Here is a 15,881-nt window from a genome sequence, read left to right as displayed (position 1 = left end):
TGTGCAGCATAACAGATCTCTGGGAAAGAAATATTTTGATTTAGCTCCATTCTGAAGCATATATGTGAGAGTTTGAGCTAGATCGTCAGTTCTGGTTTTGGACAAACATGAGACAAATTTCATTCGAAAACAGGTGTGCTTTACCTGAAGGTTAAGAAGAAAATAAAGTGAAACAACTAGAGGAGAGAAGACGAAGAAGAGAGAGAGAAAAATGAAAAAGAAAGCAGCTTTGCCAGGCTTGGAATTGACTTTCAGTAGAGCAGGATTATTAGAACCAGTTGACCTGAGGGGTCTGAGAAGCCTTTAAGCAGGTCTAACACATATAAATGGGGGAAGGCCAATCAGAGTTTCATAGACAGGCAGAAAAACCTTAATGTATTTGAAGAGCGTGCTGGAAGTCATTGTAGTGATTTGAGGACAGATGTACTCTGGTCTTGCTTAAAAGCAATATTAGTCATCCTTTTATTGTTAGAAAATGTGCAAAATGTACTAATGCCATCTTTTCCTCTTTTCACCTTTCTCTCATTCTCAGAGGCAAATTATGCCAGCAGCACCAGAGTCGCTCCCCCTGGTGACGTGCCAGCTCATTGGTCAGACTACTCTGCCCTCCTCTAGCCTCCCTGTCTGCCGTGGCAGATCCATGCTGCTGGATGCTCCTCACAGAGCCACGCCCGCACCATGAGCGCCAACGGGCCCGCCCCAGACCCAGCCCCCGCGGCCCCAGAGGCCCCTCCTGCCTCTACCCCTGCCCCTGCTCCGGCCCCTGCCCCAGCGCCACCACCTGCTCCTCCAGCCCCGCCTGCCCCAGCGGCCAGTACCATCCCGGTAGGTGCGTTGGCACAGAAGAAGCGGCAGCAGTATGCCAAAAGCAAGAAACAGGGCAGTAACGCCAACAGCAGGCCACCGAGGGCTCTGTTCTGCCTCAACCTCAACAACCCCATACGCAGGGCCTGCATCAGCCTGGTGGAGTGGAAGTATCCTTTATGTGGAGCTGGGTGCATGTGTAAGATTTGATCATTGATCAGTGCTTGCTCATGGAGCTGAAATTATTAGTTGAGTAAAAGATTAGATTCTCAACAGAAAGTTATAGCAAATATTTTGATAATTGATTAATCATTGAAGTAATAAATTAGAATAAACTGGATATCTTTGTGTTTTGGGGTGTTGGTCAGAGGCCAGACATTTGAAGATGTCAACATTTCAGCAATGTTCTTAAACCACTACAGCATGTTGCTGTAGTTGGTAATGTTGGTGAGAAAAACTACTCTGATATGCACAGGATAGCTTTGTCCTGCGACCTGCGTCAAATGTATAGAAACATTTTTCTCCCAATAAAAAGGTGGAGAATGTCCTGAATCCTAAAATACTGGTGGGGTACTATGTAGAGAAAGTAACTCAACACTGGCACAACACAGCTGTGTGACAGTCTGGTGGGTCTGTTGCTGATGCAGATTTTGTCATCACGTAAGCCATCGGATGTTATGAAGGAGATTGCCTAATATGAATTGCAAAGATACATTTCATAATCCACCTTCGTGTGTTTGTTGAAAATAAAGTCACTGAGGGATTTACTACCAGTACACTTTGGGAATGCAGCTGTAGCTGTATCAGGTGTGCCAAATGGTTCTGCATGGGCTGCATGCAACACTGCCATAATACTGCATGTTTGTTTGTGACAGCTGTGATTTTAATACTTTGTCAGTTATGAGAAGAGTGTGAAGAATGAACTGAATTTAACAACAACGACAACTGATAAATTGTATATTTCTGCTTTAGGACATTTGAGGATGAAAATGCTAATGTGACTGTGTCATTGTTATTGTAATGTATAATGCATGAGTTGATGATTATTTCAATGGAGCCATCTCTGTTCTTGACATTGCGCCTTAGTTCAACATTCAGTTGGTTTCAGTATGACTCACAAGATATTGTTCTTTAGTTCATTAATCAATTTGAATTGTCGCTCTAGTTGCTGTAATTTAGCTCTTGAGTAACAATCTGGCGAATCTGCATATTGAGAAAGAGTTTGGAAAATCTGGGTGTAAGAGATAATTCTGACTAGACATCAGTGTAATACAGCGGTTCCTAAATATTATCACCTGAGACCTCTTCAAATGAAGCTCTAACTACTCCTTACCCATCATCAGAGATGACATATGTCCATGGATTACATTCAAGTCAACAAAGGGGGACTAGGCCTTTTAAGGCTGTTTAACTCAGATACTTTTTGGAGATCTATAGAAGCAAAATTCTCCAATAAAGAAACAAACAAAGCAGTAAGGTTCCTATATGGCTTTGCTCTGCCATTTCAAGCTGAAGTGATTGAAAAAGCCATCAAAAGCTCAGGTTCAGGGACTTTTCACATCTCGATAGCTTTCATGTCTTATAGTATTCACTTTCCCTGAAATCAAATGGCAGCTTTACATAGAGAGCAGGAGTTGTAATGTCATGGCTTAGATAATTTTTGTTCATACTATTTATTATTTCTTCTTGCTATGTTATGTCATTGTCTTCCGTGTTTTCCTTAACTTGTTTTTCTCAGGCCATTTGATATCTTTATATTAATTGCTATTTTTGCCAACTGTATGGCCTTAGCTGTCTACGTCCCCTTCCCTGAAGACGATTCCAACTCCACAAACCATGACCTGGTGAGTAGCCCTTTTAATATGTTTATTACTTTGGCATTATCCAGTTGATGCCTGTTGAATCAATGTCCCCTACTTACACTCAGTGTTGGCAATCAGAGATGGACTGCTCTTGCTCTGAATGATTTTTGTGTGGACTGTTTGAGTTCACATTGTTAAATCCTCTTGTTGTCCGGCTTAAATTAAGGGTTGTTATCTTTAAATGCATGAATACATTCTTTGTAAGGATTATAAACAAATAAATAAATAAAAGCTTTTGTGCTATATTTGTGATAAGGAGGAAAGGAATGAAAGTAGCGATGCACCGAATTTTCGGCCACCGAAAAATTTCGGCCGAAAATGGCCCAAAAGTGCATTTTCGGTTTCCGGCCGAAAGACTTTTGTCACCGAAACAACACGGCCGCAACCGGATGTTGTGATGACGCAAGCGAAAACCGCGGCCGGTACGAGCGTGTCTGGAAAGGCCAATATGTCCGCGGTGTGGACGTATTTCAGTAAATCTGAGAAAGACACGCGGATAGCGATTTGCAAAACGTATTGTCGAAATTTCAAGAGGGGGCGCATCTGAAAAGAATTTCTCCACGTCGGGTTTAATTTATCACCTGAAATCCAAACGTCTCGATCGCTGTGAGAGGAAAAGGAAAATCCCTCCGAGCACGCCCACTCCGTCTGTGGCGGACGTTTTTGAAAAGGCAAGGAAGTTTAAAACTTAACTTAAAGCGCTGCAACTCTTGGTGCATTTGTTGTTGTTAGAGGCCTACGGTTAACATATGGACTATGGCAATCTTTGTTTTGATACACTATTATGTTGTAGTCCTACAGCGAAAATTTTAAAATGCACTTGACTTATATGCACTGTTTTTATGAGAGAACATATTTAATTTTACAATCTTGTTTAAATTGATTTATTCTTTTAAACATTCATATTAATTTATGCAATCGCAATTTCTTGTAATTTTAATGAGGTTAGTACACAGTCATAGCCGTAAATGCAATGGTACTAATTTGGCAAAATAATTTCTTTCGGTGTTTCGGTTTTCGGCCTTGGTTTCCTCATTTTCGGTTTTTGGTTTCGGCCAAAAATTTTCGTTTCGGTGCATCCCTAAATGAAAGATTATTTCCTCTAGTGTCCATTACTGTCTTTTTGTGTGGTTAGCTTTCCTATATATTATTTACTGTATAGTTTCAAGATATGTTTTACAATGCATTGTTACTTTGTAATCCCCTCTGTTGATAATGTTTAGTTGTATTGCCTTTTCCAGATGAAGATATTGCCAGAGATTTTGCAGTAATAAGACCCTGCGTACAGACTGTGTCTTCAGTATATTGCTTTATCATGCAGATTTGAAGAATCTGCTGTGCCTACACAGAGAAACACTTTGACAACTATCCTCATTGGTGCTTTATCATGACATAGTTTTCCTGTACAGAGGTTTTATTCAGCTTTCTATTTTTAGAATTTTCTCGTCATTGCACCACTCTGTGCACCTTGTGCATTTATGTCTGCGTGATGAATTATGGGTGATGTAGTGTTGTAAGCATTGTTCCACAGCTGAGGATGAGTGCACTCTCCAAAAGCCTGACAGACACATGGTCCTTACATGAGCAGAATTTAGCTGTAGTGTTCAATGATTCATGAGCAGCTTATACAGCGTGTCTGCAGACATTTGAATGTTCTTGAGAGCTTCGTCTGAGAGCAGGAACACGTTAGAGAAAGGTTACCATCCTGCTGTAAAAGACCGGCGGGAATGTTCCTCTGCCTGTTATGCTGCTCAACCCACTGTGCAAGATAAGCTACAGCATTGGATAAAAGTGTGTCTGGTCTACTTTAACAAAGTAAGGTGTACTGCTTCCCAGCTTGACCTCCTGGAGGGTGACCTCAGGGTATTTGTTTACACAGCGGTGGTGCATCAGAGGAAAGTGGGCCATCTGGGACATTACAGTGTCTGATACAGTTTTCTCTACTTTATGTTGTCAGGTTTTGTTTGGAGTATATTGCTCTGTCATGCAGTGTGATTGGTAGGAATTGTCCTGATTGTGACAACAGGAAGGAAATGTGAGCACTTGCATAAGAAATATGGAGGAAGAATCTGGTAAAAGGTTGTGAGGTTGGTTGGACTTTGAAAAAAGCGCTGTTCAAATATTTGTGCATTTTGCTACCCTAATGTCAATATAAATGCATTAACAACTGAGTATAAAGACTATAGTGATAGACTTCTTGCTGGACTGGAATAGTTACACACACCCAGCTCTTTTTTTGTCTTTGGTTTTGGGACGCACCAATCAGCCCCACTGGATTGGTATCAGTACTCATACCTACTCATACCTAAGTGAATTAGGTATTGTCCAGATATGACCAAACCCCATTAAGATAAACATCATTTTGTTTTTGTTCATTTTTTTGTGATGGTCCCTTCAGATGTGTGAATCTACTGCTGAGATTAAATCATTTCTGCTTAATATCGGCATGTGCTTCACATTTAATGCGTTTTAATGTGAACTATTGAAAATCCTGGCAACAGCAAACAAAAAAGTATTCTGTAGTTTAAACATATGTTTTTTATTCATTATGTTTACAGTTAGGTTTACTGATTTTAATTTAGGGAACAAAGATCACTGGTATTGGATTGGTATCCTGATTTTTACTTTCAGGGGTTTGGTGCATCTCTGCTTTGGCTTTATTACTCTTTGTTTTTACATAAATTGTTGCCATGTACAAAATATATGTTTTACTACAGAGAATAAATGTGATGTTAATTTGAGTATTCAGAGAAGCTGCTTTCAGCTGAACGACAGCTCAATTGTGTTTTAGGTGGCTGTTGAGCGCAACAGCTCTCAGTGACAGATGCCACTCACAAACATGTGCCAAGCTCTGGACTGATAATTAACCATGTGTGTAGTGTTGACCATTGACCATGTGCTTATTTCACACTGGTAACTTTTTTTTGATAGCCTCTAAACTTCAGATCTTTTTGCTGATTTGCAATGCAACAATTATGGAGCCAACTGCCATGTTAATAAATTCAGTCATTAGTAGAGTTTGGGTTCATGTTTATGTCAGAGCTTCACTTTCTCATATGTTAAGACCACATGCAAAGGTGTCTGGCAGAGAGAAAGGTCTGGGAACTTTTCAATATTGACTTAAATAGCATCAAACTAAATAGTTAAGCTGCCCAGGAAGGGAGCTACCCTCTACATCTCGTCTCAGCCTCCATAATGCAAAGCAAACAACTGTACGTGTAAACATGAAGGATACTTGTTTTTTAATGATGCCTTCAATATGCCTGTTGTGTGAACCTGTTAAAGCATTACTATGTAATATTTGTCACTTTATTCTAATAGAGGTTATATAGTTCTCCTCTAAACATAAGTGTCAGTTTGGATTTATGGATGCACCCATTAAGAATTAACCAGAGATGCTATGTTTTATGCGCTGCCTATCAGATGGCCCGGGACTGAACAGCATCATTGATTACATGGTTCATGGACAAGACCATTAAGTAGAGATGAGAGGACATGTTATTTATCATATATTGGCTTTCTTTGAATAATTCAAAGCTTAACTTCTAAAAATTCATAACCACACCCTCTCTTCTTATATAGTCTTATTTATCTGCACTATACATGTTTTTTTTTTGCATACATTTATTATACTGATTCTTGTCTAGCACACAAGAATTCTTGTCTAGCTCACCAGCAATGTAAACCTGTCTACAGACAGGTTTACATTGCTTGCACAGGAGTTTGGTTTAATTCTGCAGCGTCAACATTAAATCAGATACCTGAGGGTGAATAATGCAATCTTTCCCTTTTCAGCAGAAGTTGAACAATAGAACAGTTTGTAGGGCAGGTGTGCCAGCTTGGCCTTAGTTGTTCTACAGCACTCATGCTGTATTCACAGGAGGAGTGCTAGAGAGCAAAGTGCTGAGCTAGTTTTGCTATAGTAGCCAGCAGGTAAGGTTGTAGTGAAGATTGCCATTTCACACTGCTCTGCTCTGCAGCCTCACAGGTGGACTGAGGACCAATATGAAACCTGAGGTGGGGGGCTGAGAGGCCTGATGTGTAAAGCAAGGATCAGATATTGTCACAAGGCAGCAGAGCTATGCAGGCTTTTGCTCAGAGGCACATTCAAATGTGGTATAGTTTTCAACACACATAGACACTGAAGACAAGCAGACTCCTAAGGCTTGTGCATGTGTAGACTGTTCACTCAGTGCGCCGTCAGTTAGCACATTCTCAGTCTACATTAATTCCTAAAAGGTAAAAATGCTGAATTTGCTTGTGTTAAGTAGTGTCTAGGTGCTGCAGAGATGCTGTGAGTTAGTGCAGTGCATTGCTGCAAAGTCATAGAGGCCTTAATAGCATGAGTCTGCCCGTCTTGTTAGTAAGGCTTGGTTAAATGCAGCAGCTCATTATAAATAGAAAGCAATTTCCTCCTCAGGCGGAACACAGGGCAAAAGATTGGGGTCCTGCTACCACCAGGAGGCACAAGTGAGTAACAGGATGTAGCGAGCGCACACATACACACGGGCACGTGAGACAACAAAACCTGTCAGGAGCTCGCAGTCATTTCTTCATTCCTCTCTTAGCTCTCTCCTTTATTGCTCTTCCTTTGTTTAGTCATTTCACTGTAATAGTAAGAAGTGCACACACAGCCCATTCTTGCACGTGACTGTGTCTCCTCGGTACCCACCTTGTCTAGGGGACAGACAAATAGTCTGCAACCCTCCTGCCTTTGCTTTAAGGTCATTTCTGACTTATCTATCTGAGACTCAACACCCCAGGCAGCTCCTGCTGAAGGTAGCTGAGCAAAACAATGACCTTTTCATGGTGAATATGATTCATACATCTCATCCTTGTAAGGCAACATGCTGCGAATTGCGTCTGGTATCATGTAGTGTTTGCCCGTATCATTGTTATTGCATAACTCTGGAGCCGCAGAGCTATTTATTTTACTGGGGACAAAAGGACACAAACATGTAAAGACTGAAATGTCCGTGACACAAACCAATATAGAGGTCATCTGGATGCCAGCAGAGAACTCACAGTTTGAATCATTTTCACATCCGGATGCTCTCACAATCAACCATGTCAGCATTTATTAAACATGAATCATTTTGCTAATTTTATGTCACACATGAGCGATTGAATGTGAGATACTATGAAAGACTGATGAGCACAAACACACGTGCTACAAATGTGTGTGTCTGGTTTGATTTAGTACCTCATTTAATATCTGGATTTTGGGTAATTATGAGAAAATAATTTCCTTTAATATTGATATTTTGTGTCATCACAAGAAGCAAAGAAGACATGTGGTGAATGCAAAAAGAGATGAGGGAGGTTGAGGGTAGATACGAGATGGTCATTATGAGCAACTGTCCTCCTTGTTTAAGATTAACAAGTGAAGCTTGCTTACAATAATGGCAGTTACATGCTTGTCATCTCCCAGCAATGTAATGTAAAGTTGCTGTGCTTGCTATCATGACACACAGACAGCACGGATCATTAACAGCATCTTTTTACTGACATGACAAAGGCTTTGTTGAAATACATTATATTAATTTCATTTATTTACACTATTGCAGACATAATGATGATATTTCAACTTGTCTTTTATCATGAAATCCTGCACAGAAAGGACAAACTTTTATCCTCAAACATTATGTATGGTATGCGTGATATAAAAATTATGTCTGTGCCGCAAGATTTAAAATTGGAACAACATAAAATGGGCTTAGCTTTAGCTTCGCTGGCACACAACTGTATTTCAATTTAAACTGGCTATACAGTTCATAAGCACCATTTGTTGACCAGCAGGCAGCACAAGTTCCAGTCACAGGTTCAAATACATGGCAGATCATGCAGATCTATCATCAGTTATCACCTGAAGCTCACATCAGCTCAGCTCAGACATGCACAATTTAACACCAACCTGAATGAACTCTGAGACCCAGTGCACAACAACACAAAGGCTGTGTGTTAATATATGTTGGATTTGCCTGCGACTCTGTTATTGGTGTGAAATGCACATACTGTGCACTACAAAATGAGCAACTAAAGAAGAAGTCACTTCTGATGTAAATACATACCAACAAGCATCTCAGTGCCAAACTTGTGACTTGAAGCCAATGCCTGTTGACTGATCACAGGCACAGACTGCTTCAGTGTGACAACCAGCTACTGAGAAGCATCCAGTGGTTCTTGTCAAAGAATATCAGAGGCACAAGTTTTTTTTTTCTTTCTGTGCTGACATCTGATAATATTGTCAGTGCATCCATAATATCCTAAATCTTGCCTTTTTGAATTATTTTAAGGATAGGCTACAGATGTCATCCTTAAAATGCATTATTTACATCAAGATTAGCAATGTGTAAAAGTAGACATTCCTCTGCATTAGCTATGTTACCATAGTTATACTGCTCAGGTTCACACTGCCTTACGTTAACACGTTTACAGTCACTCATGGACAAACCAAGATCATAAAAATTTTAATATACAGTAATAAATAGTAAATTATGTTGTCTATCTTCTACACCACTGGTGTATGAATATAAACCCAATTATTTTCCTAAGGTTTTAGTCTTCAGGCTCTGAACAAAGCTAAACAAAAGCAAAAAACCTCATTATCTAGTTTTTGGCCAACAGCTCACTTCAGACTTTCAGGTAATCACTCTTAATTTTACATGTCCTGCCTGTATCTACAATTTAAGACATAACCTGTCACTGTGTCCCTTGAATTTCTTCTTGTTACTGTTTGCTACAGTCTGTGTTTTGATGTAGTAACTGTACACTGTGGTTTGAGTCTATTCTGAGGGAGTTATTGACATGTATTTCCATTTCAGGAGTGCTGCTAAAGTTCATGTGTCAGTGTTTTGGCTGCACGATCGTGTTGCAGAAGCGTGTAAGTGTGTACATGTGTGTAGCGGATCAAGCAGTTGGCTGTGTGTGTGTAATGGCTGGCACAAGCAGCAATGTCTGGACTGTGGACTCCCATAGAGATGATGGTAGAAGTATGTGTTTAGTCACTTAACGTAACTGCTCATTTGTGGCTCACACTAGCACTGTCCCTGCTTGTTATCTTGAATGTGTATCTCTGCATGTGTGTGCAAGTGTGAGAGTGTGTTTGTGTGAGTGAGGAAGAAACAGTGAGGGAGAGTAAAGAGGGAGTCAGAGCTGTGTGAGCTTTGTGTGGATACTGTGTGGAAGTGCATCCATGATAAAGTACAACAGCAGAGCATGTGCACAGAGTGCGCGTCAAACAGGCCTTCTTAAAGGGGAACAACAGACGATTCATGGAATAATGAATTTACTTCTCTGTTAACAACACGTATGGTTTCTTACGACTGAATGCAGTGACCAAGAAATACAATGTGTAAATAATCAATGAATTCCATGTTTTTTGTTTAGACTCTCTGTGCTTTGTTTCATCCTAATGCGCTCAATGAAGTAAATTTTTCAGAAATGCAAATGTTATGTCATAGTATTTTCCAGTTAATATAATTGCACATTATGACATATTTTGTACTTTACATCAAACTAAATGAAAGAGATTCAAGAGAGCTTTGTTATCTCTGTGACAGCAAAATTACAGTTGTACCTCTAATGTGTTGCTAAGTCAGTTAAAAGATAAATAACACTATAACATAGGATATATCACCAAAAATAAGAAAAGGACAAGACGTAAGTAAAGCTAAAAAGACCAGTAAAGCTAAAAAACAGTCACTAATAAATAATAAAGGAATTTAGTCGCAAATACTTACAGCATATTGGTAAATGAAATGAAATAGATACAGTGTGCTGGTAAAACTTATAAACATATCTCATTTTGGTGCATAGTACCTGTTAACCACTTAAGCAACTGTGCACTGAAACCATTTCTCCACTCACAGAAAAATAACAAAAGATTGAAACGCAAAACTTTTAAAGTGAGACAGTGAATGAGACCTGTATTCACAGAGAACTGGACAGCAGCCTTCTTCAGCTTCTCTCTTTTCTTCTGCTTCCTTTGCTTTGAAGTGTAGCAGATTGGTTGGGTTACAGCACGTTTCTAAAACATATGCTCATCATCTGTATTGTACGTACAACACAGCAATAGTGACAAATCAAAGTCATACATTTGATCGTATCATTTGCTGCCATTAATCCAACACTAAACTACTTTATAATTTTTTACTTGGCTGACTTTCCCACTGTATGTGCGCACACAGGCTTGGACTTGTGCATGTGAGGGAGACTGAATTTGACAGAGTGAGAGAGGTGAATTTAACATGCGAGGCATGGTAACTCAGGTTGACACCGAATCAGAATTGGAAGAGTTGTTTTAAACTAAACAGTGACAGGAGACTCCAAACCCAGACAGAGTGATGGAGTCACCTGTACATTTTAGACAGCTTTTTTTTAACACAGGTTTCCTTCATAGTTCTTTCCTAATCACACCACGCTGATATTATAGCAATTTCAGAACAGTGCAGATATTTACTGAATGGATTCTGCAATCCATAACTTTTTTTGTGTGATAATGTTCGAATAAAATGTGGCCTTGTCCACTGCCTGCCAGAGCCAAAAGCTACAATAAGATAAGTTTCAATAAAACTGAAGCACTGAGCTGATTGGTTGACATGCAGCGTGGAGCTTAAGAGCCCAAGTTTGGATTTTGGGATCTTACTTTAATTTCCTGAGTTCAACCTTTGTTTTGGTTTCCATGGCAGCTACCGTATGTCTTCTTGCATGGACACACATCTACAAACATGAATGTGTGCCGTTGCAGATTTACTGTATGGAACACTAACATGCACAGGTACACTTTACAATTGAAGAGACACAAATGAACAAACAGACAAAAAAACAACAACGGGGAAAAAAGAGGGATCATAAGTCTTTACATTTCTGTTTCTATTTGTATTTGTATTCTGTGCTTGTGTCTATATTTGTATGCATATTTGAGTGTGTGGGCTTGACCGAAATGCTTTATTCTCTGTCAGGTGTTGCTGTGTTTAGGTAGCAGATGTAGCATTGACTTCTTTATCCACACCAACACATGCATGTGTCACATGCATACACAGGCGCAGTTAAATAACAAAGAGAATCATTGATGGTTTTACTATTGAGCTCCTTTCCCACTTCACTATCTATACTTTGAAAACCTCTTTATAACCCGAATCCCTTTGGCTGACACATGGCTGCTCGGTACAGGTTGTATTGTATCGTTAAGTGACAGTTCAAAACTGACACTGATACCTTCCCTGCCCTGAGCTATAACTGTGCAAAATTCCCTGGTCTCTGACACCTGCAGCATTTTGGGAGCTGAGAGAACGACTACATCTTGAATCAGCGACTACATCCCCGTTCGGCTGTGTGTCGATCGTGTAATACATCAGCAGCCACCTTATGCAACGAATATTCAGTGTGATGTTTTCTTTCTTTGTGAAGATATTTACTTGGTAGTGTGGGTATGACCTGCACTTGTAGTGTTTTCCTTGGCAGTGTGACATCCACATCCTCACACAAATCCTGCCCACCCCCACATCACTTCGCATACACACACACACACATAAACTTGTGTGTACACATACACTACACACAGACTGTACATGCTAACACATGGGCACAGCTATATAGAGCAATAAAGAACAGAGCATTAGAACAGATGTTTCATACATTATCTTGTATTTTGCAGTGCAGTGCATTCAAGTAGAAACAAGACATTTTGTTATTGTCACTGCTGTTACTGTTTTCAGTGTTTTATTATGTGGACCATGAATTTTTTTTGCAAACATGTTCTTCTCTTCTTTCCGGATGAGAAATAATATGTCACAGTGAATACACTATGCTAAATCTACATTTAAGTTCATACTATTGGAAAATGTACCAAACCTTATTAAAAGATGCAAAAGATAAAGACAAACCCCATGCATAACACACACTTCAACAGCCATCCCAATATAGACTGCACACTCAAGCACACTTATTTACTGTGCAAAACCTGCAGGAGTAGGCGGTGAAGAAGCACTAAATGCTGGCTGCCCTCACCCCCCTGGCTTGGCTGGATGGCACTGACTGATCTATACAGACAGGGGAAGGAAAGAGAGTTAGCGAGAGATGGAGAAAGCATGGGGGAGGGAGATGTAGCAAAGAGTGATGTGGGAAGTCCTACAGAATGTATGCCTGCTCATTGTGTGCCGAATCAGATCCAAAATGACATTATTACGTTCCTGTGACACTCAGGAGATATCTGCTCTCAAACTGTCCCATGGCTGACGGCTGCAGCGCCATGGTTGGTGTACGGTCATGTATTGGCTGCTGTGTGTGGCGTCTCTGTGCTATTAGGTTGTATGCAGAGTGTGCATACTGTGCTACATATAGCTCTCTTTGACATTGGTATTATTGCTTATAGTTTGTTGTGTTTGCTCTGCTTGTAAACGCTCTGGTCGCACACAGATATCAAACATGCATGATGTCACTCTGACTCATGTGACTCTGGGCTTGTCGCCACACGCTCAGATGTGGCTTTTCATACACGCACATGCAGTAACTCTCAGGTGGTAATGCAGAAATTTATGAGACACACATGAAACAGACTGCGCCATTTATTTGTCAGAGATATTAATGTACATATGTCAGAAATTAAACAATTAATGAACACTTTTGCCTTTGGGGCAATTTGCAATGGCCATTTTTAACAGGTTTTTATATTTATTTAGTTATTTTATAGGTTGATTAATCAAGTAATTGAGAAGTTTATTGACAGTGAAAATAAAAATTAGTTGCATCCCTAGCATATTGTGTATGTCACAATGGACATTTTTCTGAACATGTTCGGTAAAAATAAGCTTATTGTTATAATCACATTAACTGGCAACCTTGAACCATACAATGAGCACCAGAAAAAAGGCACTTATATAGGGATTCACTTCCATTTTTTTGTCCAGTCATTCTCTCTTTTCCATTATCTTACTAGTAATGGAATATGGTGATATTTTATGGTCACAGGTCTCTTCCCAGTGTCTTCATCGCTTCATTACTTAACATCAGGCATTGAGATTTATTACAGAACATCAGTCGGGTTGACTGGTCGACTTGCCCATTTAATTCCCTGGTACATTTTTTATCATTGTTCCCATTCTTATTGTGCCTCCTCTTTGTGCTCATAGAATTTCCATGTTATTGTTTAATAAGATTGTTTTGTCAGGTACAAGAAAAGTAAGGCAAAAGTACTGAATTTATTATACTTCAGTTAGGTGATTGATATCACACTCATGCCTGTTTGCTAAATATAAAGCTAATGCTAGTAGACCATTAGCTTAGCTTAGCAGAAAGTCTGTGAATGGGGATCAATCTTTTCATCTAGAAACTCTCAGGATATAAGTGAATAAGTGTGTTTCCCAACTATTGCTTCAAATTTTATATCCTGTAACTGTTTGACATCATAATGATAATGATGATTAACGAAAGGGATATGACTGGTTTTGTAGTTATGGAAGCAATAGTCAATGTTTATTGTTGAATTTCTGTAATATATTTGAATGGTTTTGATTTTGCTGGTCTCACTTAAGGAGGCTGTGGTTTAAAACTGACTTTAGACTAGATAATGAATGATAACGTACGATCAGTGGTACTATAACTGCAAGATAAGCTGTTTCATTGTCTTTTTATAACTCTATTTCCACTGCTTTATTTATATGCACCAAAGTGAATTGGTGATTTTCTGTGTGTTGTCTGGAGGAAGGTGCACGGGGCCTCCTGAGCATTGCAAACAGGCTTGTCTGAATTCTTAATAGGGTTGCGTTACTGCTGTCTTCCTGGCTCGTATGGCGAATTGTGTAGAGGAATGCACGGTTCCGTGGGTTAGCATCCTTTGTCATATGGTGAACAGAGCTCTGCAAGTGTGTGAGATGAACTGAGTTGTGCCTGTAAACATGAACACTCACCCTGTGGGAGAGGAGGGCCTGCGCGGCTGTGAGAGCTGAGGAGGAACATGTATTGTGCTGTGTGGTACCCTGCTCTGCGTGAGTTTATTGTGTGCTATTAACATGCATTTTAGGACATAAACATGTGCCGTGTATGCGTGTGTGTTGCTGTATTCGTGAGTGAATTATGTATCATGTTGGGATGTCTAAGAGAACAAGTGAATAAGTGAAGCGATCATATTAAGTGCTGTTAATATGCATATAGGAGAAAAGAGAACATACTACAGTAACTCTCTTTACAGCACAAATAAATGAAGATGAGTCAGAGATATTTATGGTCATCCCCAAAGGCCTCTTTCCTCTCTCTCTCTCTCTCTCTCTCTCTCTCTCTCTCTCTCTCTCTCTCTCTCTCTCTCTCTCTCTCTCTTTCTCTCTCTCTGTTGCGCTCTCCCTTTCTATTTCTGCTCATAGTTCAACGTGCTGATGAATGAATAAATTGCTGGTTAATTGAGAGGGAATGGTTATCATTTGCTATTATGTTTAACATGCTTTCATGAACCAGGAAGTGGCAATTTGCATTAATGTACTGTAGCTTCGAAAGCTAAAAGTGTTTTGACATGTTACTACATGCTGGTTTCAGTATCTTTACAATTATTGCTCAATCACTGCTTTAGACTACATGTGAAATATTATATTTTTTATTCTAAATTCAAAAAGAAATTGCCATTCACATCACAGCACTTGTTTGATAGATCTTTGGCATGCACATAAAAAGACACTCTGAATCATTTTTGTTTATTTGTATTTATTAACTACTAAAATCACACCAGCATATTACTGCAGCAGCAGTTTGCTGTCGGTTCTTGGTCTGTGAAATTGTTCACTTGTCTCTCTGTCACTTTCCGTCCATCCTCATATGAATCGTTCTGTTCTCTCTGCTCCCTGCGGCCCGAGCATGCTCTGTCATAGAGGCAGCAGCCGTAAGCTTAACTCAACCTTTTTACTTCAGTAACAAAGAGGCCCATGTCTTTTATTCTGGGCTAAGTGCTTCTCACAATCTGCAGTAAACTGTTGGGAAAACGAGCCCTGCAGCCCACAGTGATCTTGCATATATGGCGTCCACAGAGAACACAGAGCAGGGGATTAAGGACTCCCTCAGGCGGAAGAGGTTATTATGTATATAATAATATATTTGTGTGTGTGCATTTGTCTGTATTGTGTATTATAAGAATCCAATGGCCTTTCCATGTAGGAAAGTTAAATGACTATGCCTAATACATTCAGTGTAGAGTTGTGTTGACAGACTGATATTATGACTACAAGCCAG

The 15,881-nt window shown here is 39.7% G+C and overlaps 1 protein-coding gene across 1 annotated transcript in view; it reads left to right on the top strand.

Annotated features, from left to right (window-relative positions):
• Positions 1-678: 678 nt before the first annotated feature.
• cacna1da (calcium channel, voltage-dependent, L type, alpha 1D subunit, a) overlaps positions 679-15,881 on the top strand; it is a 54,494-nt gene continuing 39,291 nt past the window's right edge. Inside the window, exons 1-2 of the mRNA XM_041034852.1 lie at positions 679-974; positions 2,543-2,648. Of these exons, the coding sequence (XP_040890786.1) occupies positions 679-974; positions 2,543-2,648 (402 nt within the window). The remainder of the gene's footprint in view (positions 975-2,542; positions 2,649-15,881) is intronic.

The sequence above is a fragment of the Toxotes jaculatrix genome, chromosome 3, assembly GCF_017976425.1.
Source record: "Toxotes jaculatrix isolate fToxJac2 chromosome 3, fToxJac2.pri, whole genome shotgun sequence".
In the NCBI taxonomy this organism is placed as follows: Eukaryota; Metazoa; Chordata; class Actinopteri; family Toxotidae; genus Toxotes; species Toxotes jaculatrix.
Note: the sequence above shows the minus strand (reverse complement) of the source record. Positions and strands in the feature narration are given on the sequence as shown.